At 36.8% G+C, this 27,045-nt stretch overlaps 1 protein-coding gene across 2 annotated transcripts in view; it reads right to left on the bottom strand.

Moving 5' to 3' along the window:
* The window catches only part of WWOX (WW domain containing oxidoreductase), a gene marked incomplete at its 3' end in the record, with an annotated part of 535,942 nt that overhangs the window by 219,325 nt on the left and 289,572 nt on the right, over positions 1 to 27,045 (bottom strand). Inside the window, exon 9 of one of the 2 annotated variants that reach the window (XM_082319965.1) lies at positions 18,583 to 18,695. The exons of the other annotated variant lie outside the window; for it this stretch is intronic. Coding sequence (XP_082176091.1) covers positions 18,583 to 18,695 — 113 coding nt within the window. The remainder of the gene's footprint in view (positions 1 to 18,582; positions 18,696 to 27,045) is intronic. 2 annotated transcript variants of the gene reach the window in all.

The following is a 27,045-nucleotide window of genomic DNA, read 5'->3' as shown; positions in this document are numbered from 1 at the left end:
TAAAGTTTATCACCAGAGCCCGTACTTGTTACCCAGAATAATCCTCTGTCACTTGCTTAGAAATAAACAAATAAGTGGACTGCCATTATAAGGCACATAATAAAAACTTTTGTCATTCACATTCTAAAGGAATTTAATTTTCATCATCAGAAAAGAGCGACACAGTTTGAGTGTAAATTAATAACTTGTTTTTAAAAGCAATTTTAGTATTGATGATTTCCTTATAGATAGATATACACAGACTTTTCCCCCTACAAATCTACCTATCAAGGTAACTTTTGCTATAAACAGCATTTTAAAATTATCACATAAAAAACTATCAAGCACTAAATTAGAAAAAAACAGAATTTTGAAAGTGATAGTTAAATTTATGAAGCAATTCTGCTACACTCAGAGGCTTGATGCTTGACATGCAAGCAAATTCTAGGGTGAACCTCTTTACATGGTATTAAAAGGTGGGAGAAAGGATGAAAGCAACAAAGGCTACACAATTACAGCCATGTGCAGAACACATGTACTTTGGACTTAAGCTTGTTTGCATGACTAATAGAGATAATATTGAATGTCTTTTCTCATCATTTCTTTTTTTTGGCTCAGTGCCTTTTTTGCTACCTCCAAGAGCTGTTAATTTTGTTCACTGCTGAGCAAAAGTCAAAGTCAGAGTCTAAACAGCTTGTAATGAGTTTTCAATGGCCCATCTCACTGAAATTGAGGGCAAAGGAGCAGCAGACTTAGACACTGTCAGCCCTCTGAATTTATTATTGAGGGAGCAACGCGTTCGGTAGAAAATACATAGAGGAGGGGCTGAGAATTCTGTCGGTTTTGCATTAAGCCTTTAACAAAGATGTGTATTACTTATGTAAATACCTTGACAACTCAGATAAACATACAGAAATCAATGTAATGTAGCTCAATTAACTGTGCAGCTAGATTGGTAGGAGAGTATGTTGCAGTAACTTTATTTGGCAGCCACTTAGTATTGGAAGTTTTAAGTCCTGCTCCAGAAAAGTGATTAATACTTTGCTAAATACCTTAAAGTCGCAACAAAACCAGGGGTTAAAGGGTGCTTAGCACTGATAAGGAGTCAATGATAATTCTGTGAGTCTTTAGTGACCGTTTTTATAGACTGCACAAAAAGGGTTATCTTTCACCTCTGCAGCCGTAATGCCGACGTTTGTGAGCCTGTCAGACCCACTGCTACAGGGCTCTCAAAGAAGTTTTTGTAGTTCTGTCTCTTCAAGTGTACACTTGAATATATTTCAGTAACCTCTTCATAAGCCATATGCTTCTTAGCTTTTCTGCTTCACATTTTAATTGGGTTTTTGTTTTGCTTCATACTAGCGCTCCTACAGATTGTGAATCCTATTGCTTCATCTTCACTGCATCTTTGATTGAAAATTACAGATGTAAGCTGATCTAGCAGCTCTATTCTTTCAAAAACAAGCAATAAAGCTACTATTAGGGCTTCTAAACCCAGGAAAGAGTTCTCAACAGAGAACTTTTGTATTTATAACTACAATTCTTTCTTTTACCTGGAAGCCTGTAGCTGAGTTCATGTTATGAAGGAAGTCGGGCTTTATGGGTAGATTGGTGAGGAACAGTACTGTAAGATTTTTAAATGCTATCTGAAGGAGTAGTCCCAGAAGAGAACGCAAACAAGAAGCAACACGGAACAACAGTGGGTGAGGTGGCATATTATCAATGATTTATTGGTCCTTATTTGGGATGATCTGAAAATGCATTTACAGTTTCACACATAGTAAAGCCTGTTACCTCAGCCTTTCACCAATAAAGCTTTTTGTTTTATCACAAATACTCCACATTCTATATACGCACACTTCACATATACCCATAAAGAACTATGTTTCTGTGATATTTTATGCTACTTTTCCATGCATCACTACTTACGCAGGGAACAGCACTGAGGAAAAGTTAGCAATAAAAAATGCAAGGCTTTGTTTGGCTTGATGTCATTTGGTTTAATGCCAACAAACACCTCCAAATCACATAAACATCTGATCCAACGTCAGCATTACTATGTTCCAGTCTTCTAACAACATTACATAAAACACGCTCACTACTTTTACCAAAAAGTTTTTACGTATTATAAAAATTGTAGTCAGGTATGCACCGAAAAAGTATTTACGTGTCTTTTTTGTCAGACAGCGCCAGAGATGCACAGTCTGCAGTCCCCTATCTCCTGTTTTTCGCACAGTCCACCAAAACTCTCGATTTGCCCCTAACATGGCTGTGAGAAAGAAATTTGTCAGAGAAGAGATTAACAAGTATTCAGGTGAAACTGGAGGCCATGGCATAACTTTTGCTCTCAAGTGTAGCTTCATCGGTTACCTTATTTTCCAATAAGCTTAAGCAAAGCATTTCAAATTCAGTGCAACACACAACAATTTCCTCTGAGGTTCAAGTTCATGCATGGAGTAGGTTGGACAACCCTGATCCCTAGCATCCTTCCAGCAACGCACAATTTATCTAGGTACCCACATGTGAAGTATAATATAAAGGTTGTAATTTGCTTACTGTAGCGATGTGCCCTATTATTGGATCTTTTCAAAAAGAAAAAAAGGCAAAGTGAAGTTCTTGAACTCCCAGACAATGTATTGTCCATATTCAGAGGCAGGGAGACACTGAAATGGCTTTTAAGAAGACAAATTAACAATATTAAGAGCACAAGAAAAATTTGCACCATATCATTCAATATTGCACAAAAGCACAAGGAAGAATTGTATGGAGTCAGTAATACATGGGTAGAAAATCGCATGATTTAGTATTACTTACTGGGAATATATTCAACTCCTCTGTATTCAGTATTATTGACAAGCATTGTATTCAGGTAATTGATGTTTAAATGCAAATGAATGAGAACACTCTATCACCAGCAAGAGAATTCACTATGGAGATACCGCTACACTGCGAACAAGTGGATACAATATGTAGCAGCAAATAGAGAAGTGTTGACAAAAGGTATCCAAAAACACAGTAAGAAGAGAAATGAAAACTTAATTGAAGGAAAAATATTTTACGATGTTGCTAAATCTTTCCAAATAGATTATGTCAGCCTATATGTTCACATTAAATCTCTTAAATTTTGCAAACAAGCATCTTTTAAGAAACCATACACTTAGTGTACTTTAAATTTTAAATTCAAATTCTTTTACTGGCAAAAACACTGCGTAATATGTATTTGGTAATGCCAGATAAAAGGGTTTGTATAGTTTGAGAGGAATGTCACATCCATCCTCTTTTGCGTATGCATCACATAATAGCCTGTTTTATATAGGACATAAGACCTTTTCAAAAAGGGCCCTGAATGAATAATGTACTACAGAGTTGTGTATGTCATCACATATAATAGAAGAGTCTCTTGCACCATGTATTAGTGAGGATAGATCTCCTCTGCAATTCTATCATCACATAAAACACCTTCCAAAATTGTCATAGTCTGGTCAGACCAAGCATTTCAATTTTTCATAGCGCTATTTTCAGTTTTCCTTCCTCTCACATTAAGTATTGTCCACAGGACTTCAGATACTTGTGCACACCATTTAGCAGAGAAACTGAAGTACAGAACAGCAAATGATTTCAATAGCAGCAGTCTGCTTCTGTATCTTCCCAAGGATGCTAATTTGGATTGTGCAGTCTAGTTCACAATAACATTTATTTCCCTTCTATACTAAACTAAGGAACAAGCAAAGTGCAACATATTATTCCAGATGACTTCCAGCATCTCAAACAGTGAAAAGGGATATATCATCATATCATTACAATCAAAGGGGAGCATGAGTTTTTCTTCTTCTCAAAGCCTTAACACCTCTAGCTTTGCGAGCAGAAATTAAAACACCGTTTCTATGCTGAAAACCCACATAATTCTAGGAGCAAAAAATTTGGCCCTACACTTGAATTTCACTATTATGCCTATGTTGAAAAGCTCCATTTTTTTCCATGGAACAGTGAACATTTATACAATCATTAAAAGCTCATCTTGCACCATATTTTTATCCTTCTCAGTTTTAATACATTTTTATAATTGCATTGAGGATATTCTAACCCTGTTTTTAGTGCAACAATAAAATTTATGAACCATGACAAACGTATCATACCAAAGACCACCCGAAGAATAACAATGTGTACATCAATAGAAGAAACCCGGGCTTCTGCTTCATAGAAATTTAGGATTTGGGAAGAGGGGATGAAAAATACTTAAGACAGTACTCCCCTGATAACCGTGAAATAGTAACAAGATCACACACTTTTTTTCTAAGCAAAATGAAACGTGGTGTTGTAAAAGACAATTTTTTACAAACATGCTGTGTAACCAAGCTTAGTTGTAATGAGATTTTGAATTAAAAAAATTAGTTCATGTGCAGATTTTACTGATTTCACCATCCTGCTTTCTGGATAATAAATGTGATATCTTCATTACCTCACAGCTCTTGCTGCACAAGACCTATTTCCAAACCTATTTCCAATATTCCTATTTTTACCTGTGCAAGTTTCTGCATGGCCCCCACTCCTTCACCACAGCTGTTGACAGCCTACTGTATTAGCCTGCTGGAGATAATACTCTCAGAAAGCAAATAGTATTCAATTAGAAAACCCTGAGAACCAAATCTTGTTTTCACATCATATTATTGATTAGAAACGCATTTAAACATGCAATCACTAAAGAACAGATGAGAACTCCTAAATGTACTAAATCCTAATGATGTTTAAAACAGGTATTTTCTAATTAAATATGGTGTGTATTTGAGAGTGTGTGCATATTTCTGGGGTTTCCCTGGTGTTTCATAATACAATACCATATTTTTAATATAAATCATGAAAATGAGGGGGTAGGGAAAATCCATTTCAATACTTAAAGTTCCCAGATTATTCCAAGTCTCCCTAACATATCACTTTGTCTTCTCCAAATAGGAAAAAGAAACAAACAAACCAAAAAAGAAATATCCCGATAAGGTTCATGCAAAAGGACAGATAATCTACCCAATTTTTTAAACAGTTATTGTGACAAAACGGATTGAAAAGGTATTGTAGATACAAGAATACATAAATGAAATGCATCCCACTGGAAAAGCTTTTTTGCTCACATTGTCATTTACAGCTTCTGAATTAATAGACCAAGAAAGGCACCACAGGCACCAACAAAATGCAGTAAAACCATTGGCAGCCAGTGGTGTCTCAAAGTTTAATTCCCCTGGGGAGAAAAGGACACTGCCTAATCTGTATTCAGTCCTGACATTGTCCACATCTGATATGGAACATTAGCTACTAACTCTCTCAATAGACTAGTGTCCTTCAGTTTATATTACTTTATGTTAATAGTAGAAAAATTACACACAACATCATTTATCATTGTTATACTGTACTATACAACCCATAGCTTATTTTAATATATTTATTTACCCCTAAGAGGTACAGAACTTTAAACATATATCTCCAAATCTATATAAATTTAAAGATAAACTTATAGTGCCAGAACCAGTGCAGAGCTGCAAAAGGAACATCCCCCTTAAAAATGTATTTTAATTGCACATATAATCTAGCAAGTGATCACATTGCTTTAATATGAGAAAATCACGTTATTTGTGTTATAAATCTTAGAGCATCAGTACATAACACAATGTTGCACCTTAATCATAATTTATCTTTTGATTTTTTTTTTTTTTTTTTTTTTTTTTTTTTTTTAGTTCCACTACAGCCAGCAGCTCTGTTGCTCTATTTTCACACCCTTCTCCCTCAGCTATCTGCCCTTACATTATTTACCTAGAGCTCAGGTAGTCAAGCTCAGTCCCCCTTTAAAGTAAAAAAACTAATGCAGTTCATGAATCAACAAAGAACCAGGATTTATTTTTTTCTGGATCACAATCTACATCTCAATGCATCTAAATTTCAATTAGTCTGTTTAAAAACACTCCTGTAGTCAGTGATGTGTGCTGTTTGCCTGCACTATCCAGAAAAGAAAAAAGACAGCAATGATGAAGAAGAGAGAGAGAAATCTATACTCTATCAAATGTATATTACTTTAAATTTAGTTTTTAAAATCTAAGAAGCAAAAAGCTTATTAATGATGGATCTATATTTCAGAAGGGGTAATTATCTACAAACATCCAATCACACTGAATTTCAGGTAATAATGCCTACATAAAATTCAGAATTTTTTTTGCTAATGGGGACTGCTTTTATTTCATTTCATACAGAAATGTTAATTTAAAGGTTCAAGTAATGAAAAATGTAACACATAGCCACAAATACAATTTTTTCCAAGAGTTAATACCCTTCCTATTGTAAAATTCCATTCTATTTCCAAGCTCAATTTGTGCAACTTCAGCATCCAGTCTTTGGATCTTATTCCACTTGAACTTCCTCCACCATGCTTCAGTGCTGTAGAAAAACTCATTAAAGTCCGACTGGTTTTAGAACAATTACTCCAGATTAAGTGGAAGTAGAGTGACTGACAACACTAGAATATCTATGGACGGTGAACACTTCCCAAGGAATGTTTTTGCTAAACTGCACTGAAAACAAAGAGAAAAACAAGGAAACCCCTTATACATATGATTATTAAGAATACCGTAGCCTCTCTCTTCAAATATTCAATGAGACATTTTCTCAGGTCAGATCGTTTCAGACAGCTTTACTGAGCAAGAATACTCAAATATTTTCGAGGTACAAACTAAGTTCAGATTCTGACATCCTGTTGAATATTGCAGCATTTGTCAAGAAATCACGACCACAGCTTCTTGTGGCAAGGAGAGCAGGTTATGAAAGAACCTCTTTTGCCATAAAACATGGGAAGGATCAGATCCTTAAACAGTCAGAAATTCCATTTCACAGCAGTTTTTCCCAAGTAAGAACAGAGTGATAAATTCAATATTTGACCTTAGAATTTGTAGAGCAGCAACAAAAGAATATATTCCATCCAACAATATTTTTAATCTATTTTAAAGTGAAGAGACATGTTCACACTTAAGATTATTTTGAACTTTTTTCTAGTTAAAAAGTAACTTAAGTCACACTTCGATAATGTCTGTTCACAAAAAGAATAATTTAAACATGACAATTAAAGAGGAGAGTTTGAACATAAATGTTATTACAATCGCATTAGCTTATATTCACAAACATGACCAGCTTGCCACCAGTGGTGTTCATTTATTATTTGTACTGCAACCATTACAATGAAAAAAAAAAACCCTACCTACTATCAGGATAAAAGACACGTAGAAGAATTGGTCAGTTTATACTATGGTGCTCTAGCAAAATGAAGGCAGACAGACAGACAGGCCGGTAGATAGACGTTCTTGCTTGCTCATTCATTAAGGTCATCTCCTGACCTGCATGCCACTAAGGAAAAGGCAACAGCTGTTTCCAGTATCAGTGGTAAGAATGATGGAAGTGAATTAAGCCACAGATGGAGACCAGCACCTGAAGGGACCAGTCTGGTGAGCAACAACAGTCTTTGCCTGAGAAACACACTTAAATGTTACCATATGGAGCGCTAACAGAAGACAGAGGGGAATGAACAATTCTGCACATCGCAGTATTGCCACAAAAGCTTAAGTATCGTATTATTGATAAGGATAACAAAAACACTGTCTGCCTAGGCATTTCTGATTTAGAATTCATAAGCTATCAAATTAGTTAAGATGATTAAATTACTGAACTACATGGAAAGATTCCACCCAAATAAAACAGTGTAAAATAAGATTGCAAGAGAAAAGAACTTAGAGATGCAAAAGACCAATTAAAATCTGAATCAATTCCCCCTGCATGATATATTTTTCAGACTGAAGATGCATCAGCCGTTAAGCTGATACGACACTTCATGTTAGTCAAAAGGCTGAAAAGCTGCCATCATGTTTTATTAAAATAACTACACATACCGGGCCGGGCTGAGGGAGAGTATCAGAGTGCCAGAAAACAAGAACAATTAATTTAATGTCTCTGAAATCTTACGTGTAGCATTCGCAGTTCAGTTATCAGAATATAACTGTCCATCTTTATTTGAATGTATTTTCTACACACAGCTTCAGGGTCTTTTTGGAATAACAGACGGGAAGGAACAGAGCTGCACTATCAGAAATGCTGAAAAATAAAGGTCAAATATATTGACAAAGATGGAGAACTGGTCAGCAAATATTTGGAGATCACTGGCCAGTTTCATCTCTCCCTTATGAACCATAAAACTCACCAAAATAAGTAAAACAAATGCTTGCAGTTAGGAAGCCTGTGTCCTGCAGCACCGAGGGCCGCGTACAGCTGGTATTGCACCAGGGCAAAGAAGAAACCACTCTTCACCGCCCAAGCTGCCAGTCGGGGCAGAATTTGACAGACAATTTTCACTCTGCCAGTTGACAGCAGGTTACGGTACCTCTGAGGTCTTCCCTGGGCATTTTGTCACAGCAAGAAATTCCAGATTAAATTAAATGGATGGGTATGACTACTCACTTCTGAGAACAGGTATTCGTGTAAGTGCCACACTACACGTACTCCTTCCTCACACTCTTTCATCTAGTTTTATTCAGCATAAGCAATTGTAAGCCTGTAACAAGCGTGTTCATGTTGTAGAACAAATCAGAGGTTTTCCTTGATTTTTGCTCCCTGAAGTGTGCCCCCAGGGTACCAGCTCTGGGATCATCAGATTAAGAAGTAAGTGTGTGTACACTTCTACTTCTAAGGCTTTTTTAGTGTTTACATTAAAAACCACATTTTAAAGTAGTTTTAGAACTAAGATGTCAATAGATCTCTAAACTGAGACTCAGGGAAGCAAGATTTCAGCCCATTCAGGCAGCCTTAAATGAGGAGAAAAGGTTTACCTACTTTAAACATACTTTTACATTTCAATAGGTTAAAAAAGCTTCACTCCAAAATGAAATTTTGCAGGTCATTTACTGATTATGATTAAATCACCTTCATTTATTACCACATGGAAAATAAGCCACTCTACTCCACATGGGAGGTAATCTTAACTGCTTAGCAATTTATTCAAATACTCAGAAGTTAAAATCATTTCTGGGCTGTTCATTCATTAATAAGGGCAGATGGATGGCAGTTTGAGATATTATTTAAATATCTTTGAAATATAATTCCTAGTTTATATAGGTCAAAGAGGTTTCCCTGTTTACATATTCAAACCTGTACAATATGAAGAAAGCTATATTTCACGATGGGATTCTGTGAGGAGATTCAGCTTCTGGGGTAAAATGAGTGCCACGCAAATACACAGAATTTTTCCTGCCCTATTTTCTTCATAATGTATATGCAGGTTCTATTAACAGCAAACAAATACAGCCGAGGTGGCAGAAGGTAGCTGTTCTACAAAGCCAAGTAAACATCAGTAATATGACATTGCCTTTTCAAGGAACACCTTTTATAATTGTTTCCAAGAGCTTTGTAAAATCCCTGTTCTCCAGTCCCAACAGGGAAACCAAGTCTTTCCCTCTCCTTTCACATGGATTCTGCGACGGGTGCCTGCGTGAGGGGATCTGGGTGCTGCGAAGTATTTTGCCAAAGTATTTTGCCCTTGTCAGGTGGTGCCAATTCGCGTAACAGTGTCTTGCTAACAAAAAGGAAGCATGCTATCATAATTTCAGAGCATCTTCTCTATTGGATGGGGGCAGGGAGGCAATGTTTAAGTACACCGACTATGTCTGTTTAATTAGGTCATTAATCACCATCCTTCAGAGCTCTTGAGATTTTTTTTTCAAACCCCATATGCTTAAGCTTTAGAAAAAAGTTCTTCTCAGCTCTGAAACCAGTAAAATACTTTTGCCATTCCTATCAGAACAATAATCTGCATATTTACCTATTACTTAAATTCTTCCAGACATATATTTTCATCGGTGCACTAGCTGCTCCCCTCCAATCTCTGCTTTCTGGAGTCCAAGAACAAGTCACAGAGCTCCTTCCCCGTAGCCCAAGAGGGAAGCTCTGTTCTCATCTGTAATGACGTAAATCCCAAGCAACTTATTTACATCAGTGAAGTCACCCAGAGTTCACAGAGAACCCTCTGGTTTCCTTTGCTTCATCCTTTTGCTTTATCCATTACTTACATCTTTTAAAAAACAACAGGTGCTGTAAACTAAAGTGTATGCAGCAGAACTCAGTTTCCAAAATAATTTGCAGTTTGAAATGTGGCTTTAGAAAAACTCTGCACGAAATAGGTGCTGCAAAAAACTTACTTTGGCTCATGGAAAGTAAAACGCCTTCTAACCAGATTATGAGACTGACAGGGAGCATTCAATTTTCTAAATTTAAGCTGTATAACACAAATCACTGAATTTTATCCAGTTTCTTCTCTATTCAGTGCAATCACTCATATATGACTAAGGCATATTTTCCAGAAACACCTAGTCTTGAAACATTCATAATTATCCCTTTTTACAATACTATTACTGCTGTATATTACTCTAAATTAATGGGAACAGAGAACTGGAAACTAAACTCATCTGCAAATCCCACAAAACTTTACATAGTTCAGAACTCTGGGTACTGAAGCTGATTTTTGCCCTGTAACAAGGATAGCGTGTATAAACACCACACTACGTGCCAGCAAAGAAACCCACCTGTGAAAACCTGAAGTATATCTTCCAGATAGGCTAATAAAGCTGGCAAATAACTAAAAATACCATTAAAATGCACAGTTTTTACATGCCTCTTGTAGTACATCATGAGTCAGAATGGAGATACCTAGAAATAGCCTTAACTTTCTATTCTACAGGTGCATGGAACCGAGGTGTGTGTGGCAGAGACATGTCACACGTGCAGGTGTGTGTAGCACACTTACATCACACTCCGGCACCAGGGAATCAAAATGACAACAGCAGTCTGCCTAAATGTGCCTTCTACCAGTGATTCTGAGATGGAAGACAGTCTGCCAAAAATTAATAATTTAGATTAGGCTTTTTGTAGATTTTTAATAATTTGTAATCATGCAGGATGGGTGGGTATTTACTCCATTTCAGTATGAGTTTTGTTATTTTCAGTTTAATTTAATAACAGCCTAATCCTAGAAAGTGCCGAGTATCCACAGCTTCTAATGACATCACTGTGAATGGTACAGGTCTGCATCTTTCCGAAGTGGGCCCACAAATCCATAATTTTCAGCTTAATTCACTTTCTGCAATGTGTTATCTACTCTTCCCGAGACAGACTGTAAGTGGTTCCACGATGGACTACACTGACTTGCTTCAGAAACCACAGTAGAGCGTGGAGATACGGTACCCAAGAGAGTCAATAATTCTAAGCTGATGGAAAAATTGGAAGAGAATGGGTAGATGAGAGAAGCAGGGGGAAGAAGGAGAACAGCAGCAGAAAAGAGTAGCAGCCAGGGTAGGTCCAGACAGAACAACTGTAAAGACATGAATCAAATACGGAGATATATAGAGGCAGATTCTTAAACTATATAAAATGTTACAGTTGCACTGATAGAGGCAGAAAATCTTCACCCACTGAATCCCCCTTCCCCAGAGTTTAAGCTCTGAAAAGAGCAGAAAGAAAAAGAGATAAGGAGCAAAAATAAAAATAAAAGTACAGAGAGAACACTGTATACGAATGGTTAGAAATAACTGTATTGCTCTTTGGGCTTGGAGTAATGCCCATAAAGTAGGCTCAATTTGTTTCAGTTCTCCTTTGTGGGACTGACTGTTTCTGGAGTTTCAGAGCAGTTGTGAGTAAAAGCTACACAAAAGACAGAGCTGAGAGTAAAAGCTACACAAAGGACTGAGGCAAGAGCTGCCCCAGAACCAGAAGCCAGCTGGAGCGGGACGTGAGCGCTCCTGTCTCCTGTAGGTGAGAAGTGCTACTGCCTCAGAAGGAGAATTACTGTTGCCATTATTTTGTTATTTTACTTAGCGTAACTGCTGGCAAAGGACATTTCATCTTACTTTGCTTAATTCTGGACAGCCAGTCATGCTGAGTTATTGTTTTTACTTTTATATATTATTATAGAATTAGTTTTATAGCTGTTATTTCTCAATTAGTGTATTCCCTTCAGGCAGCTGCAGCCTTTGATGTTTAGCTTCTTTCCAGATGAAGCCACCATTGCCATCCCTAAGTCTTGAGACCTTTTTTATACATCAGCCATCAACACCACTATCCCACGTTGCAGGCTCTCTCTTTCCCACTTGCTTGGCATGGCTGCTAAAAGTCATGGTGGGCCTCATATAATTTTTATCTTTGTATCCTTGGGTCTTAAGAGGAGATAACCCTACCACCTCCACCTTGTGCCGCTCATTCATTGTGAATATTTTGGTCTAACTAGTTTAGCTTTTCCTTGAAATGAGTATGCTTTTTTCCTTTCATCAGCTGCCAAGTATTTACTGCATACACTCATGAGTGTAAGTGAGAAACTTAGCCGTGGAAATGGTTACACTTTAATGAGCCTCTACTTTCTCCAGGCACAAGGACATTAAAAGGCATTTAAATGGTATGATTCGTATTGAGGACCTATCATTTGGTTATGAGCAATGTCCTTCATTCTACGCAAGCAGGAACACGAGAAAATGCTCAGAAACTTCTCAGTGATAATTTTTGTCACGGGTTGACTTCTAAATGAAAACCATAGTCAGCTGTCATGAGGACACATGGAAGGAAACTCCTTACCTGTTCTCTGGAAACAAATTATGGGAGCCTGTACTTTCTAATGGAAAGACAAATGATACAGATGAAGAAAGATGTGGATTACAGATCTAAAACATAGGGAACAGTAGTAAATCAGTTCCATTAGCACAAAATATAAAGCTTTCTGCTTGACTTAAAACCACTACATGGAAACATGAGACTGAAGTAAAGTATTACCACCGTTACTGAAACTTCACATGAAACAACCTTAAGGAAAGGTCTGCTGTAGAGCAAAGTACTCATCAAAATAAACACAAGTTTTAAAACAGGACTTGCAAATACACAGCATGCATCCAAAGATACTAATGGCGACAGAGGATATTGGTAAGACATCCTTCGTTTAACACACATGAAATACCCACACACTTCATATATACTACTACCACCAATTGACCTACTATTTTATCAATAAATCTGATAAACTCCAACATATACGCTAACATATTCTACATTTCAGATTTTTTTTTTTTACCTGCATTACAAGCTAAGACCTTAGTTCCACACAAAAAGACAATGTCTCCAAAATAATCAAACTCAGGTCAGTATTTTGTCTACGGCAAAAATAAGGCTGAAATTCACATTTTGTACTATGGGGTGATGGTAGAAACTTTGACGAATGTTTTTGTAATACCTAGAACAGAATTTCCCACATGGGCTGAGATAAATACCATCTTCTTAATTATCTATTTGTAATATGAAAGGCAAACATCTAGGCACTGTGTGCATTTACTCCAAAGGGTTGAATAGGATTTTTAGATATTATTGGGACTTGTCTGGTGGATGCCTACTTATAGTGCATCTAGAAAAAAAAACGCTTGATTGGGAGGATTTGAATAACGGGAGGGCTACTGGCTAAACTGACGGAAAGCCTTTTCCATCTATTTCTTCTATAAGTTCCAGAAGCTGTAACTCCTTGTAAGTACGTGAAGAGATTGCACATCCCTCCTATCCTTCCCCAGCACACCGATACATGGGAACACCAGCTCTCAGCACTACAATCCGACAAACAGGGAATATCATAAAATATTACGTAAGCACAAACTGAATGAGCGGTTGGGCATCTCAGCATTCTTGGGACTCGTAGAAGCTGGCGGGGGTTATCGAAAAGCAAAAGGAAACACAGCTTAAGAAAGGAAACACACTTTTACCACAGTGAAATAAAAATGCTTTACAAATAGTTATTGGCAAAAACTGAATAAAACAACAGCTTTCTAACTAATCCTATTCTAGCATGAACTACCACCCCACCAGAATATAAATATTTTTGTGGTACCCATATTATCTGTAATTATTTGTCCTGATGAATTATTAATATGCATTTACCAAAGGATTTCTGAAAAAGAAAAAAAAAAAAAAGCTTTCCTAAGAAGGAGGAGGGACCAAAACTAAGTTAATAAATCATTCTGCCTCAAATTTCTGAAAGATGTGTTAGCGATGATGTTTTACACTTTCGGTAATTTTATAGCTACTGGCTTAACTTATCCATACTGTGCCACCAAATTACAACTAGCATTTGAAAGAATTCTACCTGTCTTTTTAAAGGGTGGATGTTTGTCCCTTTTTCTTTTTGTTTCAAAGCAGGGCTTTCCTTCCAGAGACATATATTGAACAGTTCTTGCCTGACCTATGGATTAATCAGAATTTAAATACTGTATTATTTCAACAGGCACTTCTAATATCTGTGTTTCCTGCCACGAAATGTAATTAGGGAAAATTAATTTACCAGGGGACCTCTGAAGCTTTACCTTCTTCCCCACTGCTATTTGCGCTGGGCAACATTCAAATGTAATTCCCTTCTATTCCAAGTATATCAGGGCTATCTCCTCTAGACTGCCTCAGAGCAGAAAGCGTCACGCAGTGTTGGAAAGTTCACAAATGTGACATTTTTCCAGTAAAACTGTACTGTAGCAGTCAGCTTCAATAGGTTTATCATTGTTAATGAAAACAATTGGAAATACACTGAACATCTTGCTTCATGACTCAAATCAGTCTCTAACTATATTAGAGATGCAAGCCAGTGCTCCAGGACAGATTATCTCCCTGCGAGTCTCTGATGGACATTCACTGTTTGTAAATGCAGCTGGTACTCACTGTTGTCAGGTAGGATAATAAACAAGGTACACCTCAGTTCACATCCTTTGTATTGGTTTTCATGTTATGTTCTTAACCTATACCATCCTTTCTTTTTCAACATTGATTTTGATTTGGAGGCCACATAATAATATTCAGCTGCAGTGCAATATTTTTACATTCAACTTCAAAAATCTTTTTGCAGTCTGCATTCAAAAGCTTTGTGGGCTGCAGGCCAGCCTTTGGAAATTCCTGTTATGCGGGTTATCTGGAGACAGAAGTGAAGAAACACACTGAATCATCTGTGTGGTAAACGCAGCCCACCTTTTCAACTGGGTTTCGAGGTTTTTCACTGTGAAACAAAGGCCAGGGCAGACTACAGGGATGAGTTACAGAAGTATGTTCTATTTAACTCAACAATGTCAGGCATATAACGTGCCCTTTATATCTATAGTTTATTTTAACACATATCAAGAAGACAGAAAATTAGCGATCAATGTAGAAGGGAGCATGAGGTTTCATTATAAATTAATGTAGGAAGACTCGGATTTCAATGATGAAATGAACATGAATCTTAAAAATTGTCTGTCTTTATGAAACAGATGAAAATTATTACAGTATATAACTTTTTGGTGACATTTTACTGCAAAGGGCGTATTGTTACAAAATTTAGCAATGATGTAGCTAACAGAAATACTGCAGGGATAGATAAGATTATTTATGTAACATGATAAAACATGAAACATGGATGTATTTGAGTCATCGGGTTGCAGAGTGGGAAAAATGCTTTGCCCTGCTCTTAAGTGAACCCTCCTTTTAAATCAAGGAGCAACACAGATGGGACTTGTTGGGAGCCAAGATTGCACAACAGTAGTCAGCAGTCAAATGCAGTCCACCCAGTTGTGTTCTGGCGCCCAGAAAGCTAGTGGAAATAAAAAGGAAAAGACAGGGAAAGCGCAAGAAAGGTTCACAAAACTTCACTTGGGTATCCACTTTAGTGGTGGTTTTCCAAATACAAATCATCCCTGCAGCAACATGAGAATGCACTGATAACTGGATGAAGAAGTCACCTACTGAAAATGAAACTGAGTGAAAACCATGAGTAAGTAGTGACATTGCAATGCAGAACTGGTGGAAGATTTCTGCAAAGTAATTCTACTCCCCAAGCTGGAGCTAGAGAAAACTCAATCTCAGAAGTGACCCTGGCTTAGTATTTCTAGAGGCCTAGAATTAAATTCAGATTCTGGGATATTTCTAAGATGGAAAGAACATGTGCATTGATTGACTTACATATATATACAGTTGACTCCTAAGAAATAATCACTAGAATACAGAAAGTTCAGAGTTAACAGAAACAAACATTTGGCAGAATAATAGAATCTTTATCAGCTCAATGAATCTTGGATATACAAACATTTTTAAAAAAATAAATCACATATATCAAAACCAGACTGACTTATATGCGTAAAATTTGGGCAAACTCTGCTGGACACGTTTCTCTAATGCAAATGTGATGGAGAAAATAGCTTTTCACACAAAACTAAGGTCAAAATTAGGTTTATGTTGGAACTAAAATTTTAGTCTTACATAAGAAAATATTTTCCTATCTGTTAAGTTTTCAACACTATTCTCACTAGAACTGTATAACTGAATTCAGATATAAATTATTTGCTATCCTTAATTAATAAAACCTATATTCAATCTGTCTTTTGTTTCTCTTCCCTTGTCTTTCCTTTCTACCTTGCCAGGATAAACCATTCTCTTACATTTGCAGGCTTCAACACTACTCATACCACTGTGATTTCCTTTAAACAAACAAAAAGACAGTAAAGGAAAGAAAAAGAGTGAGAACCACCTGCAAACTATTATAAATTCTAAACCCACCCACACAGCCTGTAAGTTATAAGTAAATGAAAGCAAAAAGATTCAAAGCGAGAAATAAAGAGGTTTGTTTTTTTTTTTTCCTCTATAAATACTGTGCAAACAGATGATACTAAAATCTTTAAGAAAACATTTTTACACTTTTTGGTTGTGTGCAAACAATTTCAATTTCCTTCTTTGACTGGGAACAGTTTAACACCACCCCTGTTACCTGAGACGCTCATGATGGACTAAATCTTTACTGGATGAAGATCACCTGATCTCAGTAGTGTGCCAACCACATTCCCTTCCAAAGAGCCAGGGAATTTATGATTTTCCTGAATGGCCAATTTTCATCTGATTATCACACTGATGTTTTTGTTGTTTATCAGACCAAAGAGGTTATCACTTCCTGAATACAACCGAGAGAAACTGGTCAAACAAAGCAAACTATAGCATTTTTCTTACACTTGAGAAATCTTTGTTGTCTTTCTCATATAAGTAATGAATTATTATTCATGATGACATCCGAAAGCTTTCTTTTGGAGAAAACAGAAAACCAAAGTCATAAGCTCTATTCTATACAAACACCTCACAAAGATCTTCTGTACTGATGCAGTTCTACTAGCTTCCTTCAAAACTAGTTCTTTTAGGAGCAGAAACTAATATTGCTCAGCTACAAAATACCTTCTAATGGTTAACTAGAAGGCAAAAACCCCAGAGGTGATATCATGGCTCTGTTGCATCCAGAAGAATTTTGCTGTGGCCATGATAAGCTAGGTTCACCCAGTAAATATGTAAAACATTGAAAGTGATCAAAATTATTTTTCCCTGGAAATAAACATAAAATATAATAAATTCAGTTTAATACATTAAGATTTACTATTTCATTTTTACAACAGATCTATCACCATTCTGTAAAACTGAGCATCTCATTAAGATGTCAATGTAAAAAAAGCTACTCAAGTATTAAAATGCTTATCACTCACTTAGTAACTGAACACAACCCAAGTAAATGAATTAACTCCATTGCCACAGAATATACTAGAAGTTCAAGATTAGAAAACACAGGATAATTTTCTTTCACATATCCACCTTACTGTTCAGCGGGTTAAAATTTAACATAACTGTGCTTTCCTTTATTATATGCAATAATAAAGGCACAATAGAAACACTATCAAGGTAAGAGAATGGTGCAGTATTTGTCTTAATGTAAAATAAACAAAGGACACACTTATGAAATATGAATGCCAAGAATTACAACGTCTGAGCCTGGCCATAAAGGAAACACAAAAGAACACCGAAATATCCATTTTAAAATATCCAAAGAAGTGTTATAAGCAAAGGAGACACCCATGAAGTTTTTTGGACTGAACTTTCAGCAGGTTAATACAGCTATATGTATCTTACTTCGCATGTAAAATTACCAACCTCGGAACATGCTGAATTGGGCCCATGCAACGTAACTTACTGCAGTAAGTAAGCTACAATCACAGGGCTTAATATGTATTACAACCAGTACTGTTGAGTGTTTACTACTACTTATTTAATTTTATTTAATTCCTTTCTTCCCTTCGTGCCTTTGTTTTCTATCAAAGGATTTATTGATTGATTTATTTATTTATTGGGGAGTGGTATCTGAGAAGTCAGTCCTCTTTGGACAGGATAATTGTGGATGGGAAGCTTCTGTGAAGTTACAGGTTTGTATCAAAACATCAAAGTTCATCATATGAGTTCACCACCTGCCTCTCGCATTTTAATTTAACTACTGACTCAGATATAAACCACCATAAATTTCTGAAGATTTTCAAATTATTGTCTGTAAAACAAATTTAAAATCCAAACTGTAAGCAAAGCAACAGCTCAATCGGTAGAAGAGCAGTGATTTTGTACTTCGTTTTGTCACATAAGGACACCGCTGTTTGGGACCTCAGCTTTCTCAAAGTATATCAGCTGTTAAAAACCCACTACACATGGACAGAGCAGCAAAGTTTATGAGGTCAAAAAATGTTCACCTACCACAAACCACAAAGAGAGGCTCTTGGTGCTAGCAGCAGGAAGAGACTTTTCACGTAGACCACAAGTTTGACCAACACAGAACTAGCTCTGGCAGGGAGGGACATGCCGGCTGGCTGCAAGTCAAAAGGTGCTGCTCAAGTAAACACAACAAACACTCCAAGAAAACTCAGTGTCTCTACTAAACTACTGGAGAAGAGGAGCCAAGGAAATCCAGGCAGATTAATAGAAAGCAGCTGATCAGAATTACTGGAGGTTGCGGTGCTTTGCTTTTAAGAGAGTTCTTAATCTTTCCTGACCTAAAGTACTAATGGTCTACTAGAAACTGATTAGGGGAAATACAAACACTTGAGTCTCACGGTGATGAAGCAATAAAGCCAGCAGACACTGCTCTTAAAGCAGCAAAGAAAATGGTGTTTAAAAAAAACCCCAAAATTTCTACTCATCTCTGGACAGTCCCTACACAGCGAGTTGAGAGCAGATCGCGAGCAGTGTTTGGCACCTGTCCAAACCCAGTGAAAACGTTGGGGACTTAATGATTTTAGTTCTTTAAGTTATAAATACTAATATCAAGCCCAGATAACAACTCGCATGCAATTTCCATTGTGTACATGTATTTATGATGTGGTTATACAGTTTCTGTACACACAATTAATAATGAAGCTTGTGATTCAAATGCTCCGCAGCAGCACGCTTTCTGTAAATGCACATGTAAAATAACATTTTTGGTTCACTTATTCTGTGAACCAGTTATATTATCTACCTGTAACCACTCATTTACACACTATATTCATGCAACAGTGCTTACTTAAAATAAATATATGCACATCATATATGCATGTATTTTACATATGTATTTATGTGTATAGACAGCATATATGCATGGACACATACACAGATACATATATCCATGAAAATAAATTTTATAGGAAAGCCAGTAAAAAATAAGGTTTCCTACAACTTTGTTATAAGTCTTTTTTTAGCCCTCATGACTTCCTGAGCGTAGGTAAGCTTTATTCTGTGGTTGTAGGATTTCCTACCATCGTACTTTCTCTGTATCACCTCCCCTCACTGAAAAGATTTTCTGCTAGGCTGGCATCTGTGTTTACATGTACAAATTTTGTATGTACATATCCATCTGTGTCTCATAGCTACGAAAAACAGTACTTGAAAGAAATTCCTTGAAAGTTTGAAGATTTCCATTTTCACTTTTTTCCTTTGTTTGGAGCCTGTGGTTCTTTGGATAGTTTGCTCACTTTAATGTGTTTCATTAAATACTTGTCCAGGCTATTAACTCCAGAACCATTCCGGACAGGAAAAATTCTGTTTATCTTGTCATTTTTTACTTGTGAAATATCATCCACTACTTCTAATGTAAGAGATACTGCCCGAGATGCTGCCAGAACCTGAGCTCTCTTGCAGAGAGCAATATGACCGGCATGTTTGACTCAGTACTCCTACAAGACACGAGCCACCTCCCTGACCTGTGCTGCTGCTGGGAACCTGTGCAGTTCTGCTTATCCCCCCATGGAATAAATCTGCAATGGTGATTATTCCGTGCTCGAGCCACCTGTCCTAATGAATAACGCTTCCTGTGTAGCTGTTTCCAGATATTGGAGTTAGTTACTCAAGCTTGAAAGACAAGTAGAGAAATTAATAACTGGTGCACATGTTCCTTAAATGGCACAGGGGCAAATTATGGAAAGAGGAATTCATTGCCGTTGCTTTCCAACAGTATTGAAAAAGGATTTGTGAGTATCAGAAGACCTGCATCAGCCTGAACCTGACCAGACAGACAGGTGAGCAGTACCATGACTGCATTTTGGCTTAAATTTGGGTAATTGAATGCTGATTATAATTTTACTTCAAATTTCTGAAAAAGAGAGAGACAGAGACTTAAAAACCGATCAGTGCAGGATTACACTTGTTATTTAGTAGCTAAAGGAAACTGAACCAAGAGCCCCCCGACCTGATTCAATACAGCACTAGCACCACATCTTCTCAGATTATTGTTATCTTTAAAACCAGAAATTTTTCAGAAGTTGGGTTTGCTTATTACTTAGCTTTTTGAGTTAGTACTATTTATAAAAGAACGCTGGTGAATATACACTGAATGCCTTTGCCAGTCGTTTCCATCAACAGATTCTTCCGAGCCAAGCAAGCTGATAGTTTGTGAGCTTTTGCTACTTTTTTGCCAAACAGCGCTGGATTGACTTGTTAAATTCTGTAACACAAATACACACATAATAACAAACAATGTCAGAGAAACACACATTTCAACAGCCCCTGGAAACTTCAAAATATGCTTTTCCTGTGTTTGAAGTTGAAACAAGTAAGCAATACTGTTGTCTTCTTAATTTGTTGATTTTGGTTTTTCTCCAGACCTGTAAAGACCAATTCAGTGACATGCAGAAAAAAGAATGCATTTGTTCAGCACTTTATCCAGCAAACTCCATGTTATATACAAAGATGAATCTTTTTGTTAATGCTATAGTATATTGAAGATACTTCCCTATTGTACTTACTTGCTGTGTCACAAAAAGTTATCTGCATGGAGATTTAATAACACCATTAAATGAAATTCAAATGGACATTAAGCATACACATAAAGTACTCTTATATCCAGTATGTTTAGATTTTTTAATTCAAACCGACTGATTGCTGATGAAATTGAGTTAGCTAGTAGGTTTGTAGGGGTAGTATCAGTCACTCTGCAAATTATTCCATCAAAGAAAAAGCCAGAAGTATGGAAAAGACCAGAAAAAAACATCAAATGTTCCCCACTATTCCAATACATCAAAACTGTTGTTTTAGAGGTGATGGGACAAGAGTTTGTCTGGTGTACATTTCTAAGCAAGACTCAACTGCCATTTCATTTGCACAGTGCTCTCTCGGTTAATGTTTCTCCTAACCACCAGTGCTGGCTTCACCATGTTCTCTCTCCAGCTCAAGTACTTTTGGAAACAAAAAGCATCTGCTTTCTAGTTTTGCTAGCTGGCTAGTTTTCTACTTCTAGTTTGGACACATGCAGTAGGATAAAACTGTGTGTTTCTTTTTCAACACTGCTTATAACAATACATTCTCTCTTTAAGCGTTTCCATTTTCAGCATTTCTTATAACCAGAGACCAATACCTGTTACCTTAAGAGCACCTATAGCACCTTCTTTTTATAAAAATGTGATGGCATTGATACAAAAACTACTGATCCACTATATTTTAGGAAACACTGCTGCACCCAGTGACACCACCTCCCAGATTTGTTCTTCCGCTACTTACTATGAAAGTTCAAAATAATATCAAAAGCCACTTGATTGCAGCTCTCCCTGTGCAGATCTGTGCCAAACTTAAATTCCCGCAGGTATTGCTACAGAAAAAAATTAAAAAGCTACTCACTGCATACAACTGATTTTCTGTTATAATTTCCTGCAGACCCATTCAAATCAATGAAGCTTCTCCAATTTACATGGCTGAGAATTAAGCACAATCCTTTCATAAACCAAGCACCCCCTGTCAGAGCAGGGCAAGCTAACAGCCACTGCTTTTGCATCTTATACAGCTGTTTTCTGTACTGCCACAAAACTCCAAACATTAACACTGCTATACAATTTCTATTTATTTCTTTGTTATTATTGTCTTGGGCCTTGCAAAGAGATTTTCTAAAGGCCCTGTTGCGAAGGACATATCACATGAAGAGTAATGATTATGCTGCTGTAGTCTATGAGCAGACTGACTTGCTTTTCTTCTTCCTTTTTAATTCTTTTTTATGTTTTTGATTTGCTGAAAAACTGTTTAAGGGAGAAAAACCAAACACCTCTCCCACCCCACCCCCCAAAATCCCAGCTGTGGGAATGTTTGCTTTTTTTGGCAGCACTAATATTTATCCCTTACTTAATAGAAATTCTCCCCTATGTTAAGAATGTTGCTTTTACAGCTCGAAGATCTAAACATGAAGTATTTTATCAGCATTCTGTTTTTCTCCCCTCTCTATGCAACTTTGGAGCAGTTAGGTAAAAGCAAATATTAAAACAAAAATTACTGTCTTTGAGCGTCTGTGAAAATTTATGTACTAAAAAGCAGCTGTAAAATTTTTAATGTTTAAATGAATGTTTTATGTTTACAATAAAAACTCTCCAGCCATGAAGGGCTTTTAAAAGCTACATGCTAAATACAAGCAAAACCAAAGCAAACAGTAACACTCCTGTGAAGCCCAGCTTCAACACACGAAAAGGCAAATAAGACTTTTGTGTAGACTTCATAAGTTTTCATGTCTTGCTCTACAAAAAAACCCCCTAGGAATGTCAAAGCAACAAAAAGAGCTGGTTAGAATAGGAAGGCAAAAACTTGTAATTCCTTAATAATAGGTTTTTCTGCAATTCTGAATGTATTTGTGATGGTCTGGTTTACTCTTTTATTTGAATTGTGTTATAAATAAAACAGCTTCTCTCCTCCCCCATTTCTGCCAGCTGTAAGCACTCTGTCCTCCAATAGAGGTTGAAACAAATGAATAGGTTTAAAAGAGACCATTATGCACTAGCTAGTGCACACTGAGGAGATGAAATGTTGCCAAATCATACTCCTTTTAAAATCAATAGGAATTCTTGTTATTGGATTCAATGGGAGTATAATTAGGTTCTGAACTCACACACTTTCTCGACAATGTGGGTTTCTTTACCTTTTTCATTCCTATTTCCCTCTCAGATATAGAGAAGTCTCGCTGTTCCAAAGTGCTCTCAGTTTGAACAGCATTTTAGCCATTTCTCCCCTGAAATACTTGTGGCACAGGCTAGAGAAGGCAAACTCTTAGCACAAGTAACCTCAATTACCTATACTGAAATTCTGCTATAAGTTAGCACCAGCAAGAGCATAGCCCATTCCCCAGCAGACACGTAAAGCCTTGATATCCTACCTTCCCTGTCCACCCTCACGCTCCTGGTATCGCTTTCTTAGCGACCCGGTCAGAGCAACCCCATGTACTGAATCATCACCACCATCTTTTCCTTTTGCAGCTCAGTTTTGTTTTGCAGGTCTCACTGTAGGGAGGCTGACTAAGCCCAAATATATTTAGGTTGAATCAAATATAAATCCGCCCCACAACTTGAAATGATTTTCAAAACCCCTGTCAAAGGAATTGCAAGAAGGCGCTATAAATAACTTCCCTTGAAAGGTCTACCTAAAGAGCACCCGACATTTACCACATCTGCATGTTGGACGCCAAATCAGCCACTGGGGAGTCTTGAGTCCACCCCCATTCATCTCTCAATGACTTGCTTTTATAAACAGTGTATTGAACAACAACAAATTTATATAAAGCCACACCATCCCCCCAAGCCCAAGCATTAAGTTATCTTTTTCATTATTTTTTTTTTCCATACACAGGCTTATGATGGTTCATAAGCCAAATCCTACGCAAATAGTTTTAACTCTTATCCACAGTGCTATCTTCATAAATTAATTTGTCAGCCTTTACTTTGTTCCAAAAGAGGGGATGCAAGAGCACTTTTTTAACTGTTGCTTGGTTAGAGGTAGTTAAAAAAATTACTGGGAAGCATTTAAAATGGTGAATATCCTTTTTCTATTTCTCTCAAAACAGGAAAAAACCACCAAAAATAATCAAAACAATATTTTCCTCATTTTCTGTCATATTTGTTTGCAGTAGAAAATATTTCTCATGTCAACTATGTTTTTAAAGTACACATAACTCAAAAAAATTAGAGACAGTCAGAGAATATAAGCATTAACCTACAAGCTTCAATGTTTATTTGGATAACTGAATCAAAATTTACTACAGGTGGCTTCCTACACTTTAAGTCAGTTGTTCCATTAAGCACAACCGAAGGTGACCTTAGAAAAGGCCAATCTTGCCTGGTTAGTACCTTGCAAGAATAATTGGCAGAGTTGTTTGTAGAAAGCAGGCATAGAGCTTCTAGTTTCAAGTATTTCCAATTCTTGTCAATGCTACAAAAATTAGCAGTTGAATGATTTTGAGGACAGCACTCTCCATTCCTACTGATCTCTCTGATAACTGTTTTATCAGAACTTTAAAGCACTGAGACCTGAAGTTTTTAAGGTTCCTCTCTTCAAGGACAAGGGAAAACTTTAAAAAATGTATATGTGTGTGTGCATATAAATGCACATACAGACAGGTAAACATTTGAACAAGTTTCTGCAGAGAACTTATCAAATTATTACTGTAAATATCTTGAAGGAGAGTTTCCGAGGACTCTTTCTAGAAAAACTATACAGAAGTTTTGCCTAAGTCCATCCCAGTGGAGATGGGTCTGGAGAATATCCAGGTCCTAAATATGGCTTTTCATGAAGAGATGTCATAGCTATTTAGAAAGTGAGGTAGCGCTACTGCAGTGAACATATTTAAGAACATGTATTTAGATTATTTCCAAGATGCTCTTCGCGTATTTAGCACAATCCTCTCCCTCTTGCCCTTTTTCACCATTTGTATGACTAGATTTTTTGAGACTATCTGTGCTCAGCTCTTTCTTCAGTCTTTGTGTATCCATAATTAATTTGTCCATAATCATGATTAATCATTTTTTAAACATATCGAATATATGCACTGCTCTTCTGTAGATGAGATATTCCTACTGCAGAATATCTGCTGAAAACAGATGAGGACTTTAGACATTTTATTAGTTTTATTAGTTCATATTAGGTCTGTGACAAGCAAGGCAATTACATTAAACATCAGGTAAATTAAGATATCTTGTTTTAAAAGCAAACGAAGGGAAAAAAAATTAAATTTTACTTAGTCTTCCCCAAATTTGGAGGCCCGCATGAAAGTTTCTTCTACAGTTTGTGACCTGTAATGAATACAGTGTGACAGAAACAAGATATACTGACTGATAGCGGCAGGGAACAGAAACACAGTGTGCATTCTCAAGCAGCCACATTACTGGTGATAAAGGATCAGCAGCCCTTTAGATCCAGTGAATGAGGATACAAAGCTAGGGGTAGTATAAAAATATAAGCAGCAGTGACATTTTAAAAGAAACTATCCCTGTATGGTCTTGTCCATAGCCATAACTCTAGAAAAGAGCTTCTTTTCTAACGCACCCTCCAGGATTAAAAAGGCATCGTTATCATGCTATATATTAAAATTAGTGTTTCTTGGCATTGGATAGTTTCAGATCAGGGTTCTTATGTCCTGGACATGATTCAAGTAAGCAGCTTCTCCAGTGGGTAATTTAGCCTACTCATGTGTCTGGTAGCTAAGATTTATTACCTCATCATTTTAGTTAAAATTTACAAAATTAGCTTTGGACAGTGGAGGGGAACATCAAGAGCAGTTGCAGCACCACTACAGTATAATGGAGAAGTGAAACAAATTTGAATAGAGTAATTCTTAACTGCTCTTTATCTGTAGATTAAAAACAAATAGACACAATTAAACCCCAGGGACAGGAATAAGACTACCTGCACTTTCTGAAACCTCCCCACAGCAATGATTTTAGAGTACAAACGGGATATTTTTACTTACTAAAGAGGGAATTTGATAAGCATGCTAGTTAAAAAGGCTGAAAACAGCGAAAAATTTCTTTATCAAAATCTGTACTTAACAACACAATCTTAATTATATATGGAGCTTTTAACATACAGTGCTTTAAAAAAAGACTTCAATATTGCTATCTCCCACTAGGAGCAAGGAAAAAGATAGATGTGGAGATGAAGTGTTTGTTCAATTCACAAGTACACTGGTAGTAAATCTGGGAAAAAAATACAATTATCCTATTTCTTAGTGTTAGGAAGGAAGCACCGATTAGTCCAGCCTACAGACTGTTTGCCTCCCAGTATCCCCAGTGATGTCCTGTACAGCTCCTAAAAATTCCCAAGACTAAGGAAGACCTACATGGCATTTCATTTTCCTCCCCCTATGTTTTATTCCCAGGACATGCCAAGGAGGAGCCCTTGGCAATTCTACTGTGGTCACTGGTGTTTCTGACAAGTCATAGCAGAGGGTATTTTGATACATTTTGGCATGTCTCCTGGAAAGACAATAAAGACGCCTTAGTTGAAACGGTATATAGGAAATGTGAAAGAAAATTCTGTAGAATCCGTTGAATTTTCTTTCTACAGGCACATTTTAAATTATCATTTTTACAGAAGCCAACTAGATACAATCCAGACCCCACTGCTGGAGAAAGCTTGCACTATATTGCTCTCAATATACAAAAGATTCAGTGGAGTTCCTTTCTCTCTGCTTCTATCTAAGGTATTTGATTTGGCCCTAGGAGGGGGACATTTTGCCCTTATGTTGTTCACTGCTCTAATCTGTTATCCTCGAGAACGGGAGGGCACCAGATCACTGTGCCAGTTACCCTCCCAAATCTCTAATTAATGCTGACAGTAAAATATTAGCCACAGTATTAACTGCCAGATAAGAAAGAGTACTCCTGAGGCTTGCACATCCCAGTCAAGTGGGTTTCATTAAAAAGAGACTCATTACCAATAATA

This window comes from Platalea leucorodia (genome assembly GCF_965183815.1).
Source record: "Platalea leucorodia genome assembly, chromosome: 8".
In the NCBI taxonomy this organism is placed as follows: Eukaryota; Metazoa; Chordata; class Aves; order Pelecaniformes; family Threskiornithidae; genus Platalea; species Platalea leucorodia.
This window is presented reverse-complemented; position numbering and strand designations above follow the sequence as displayed.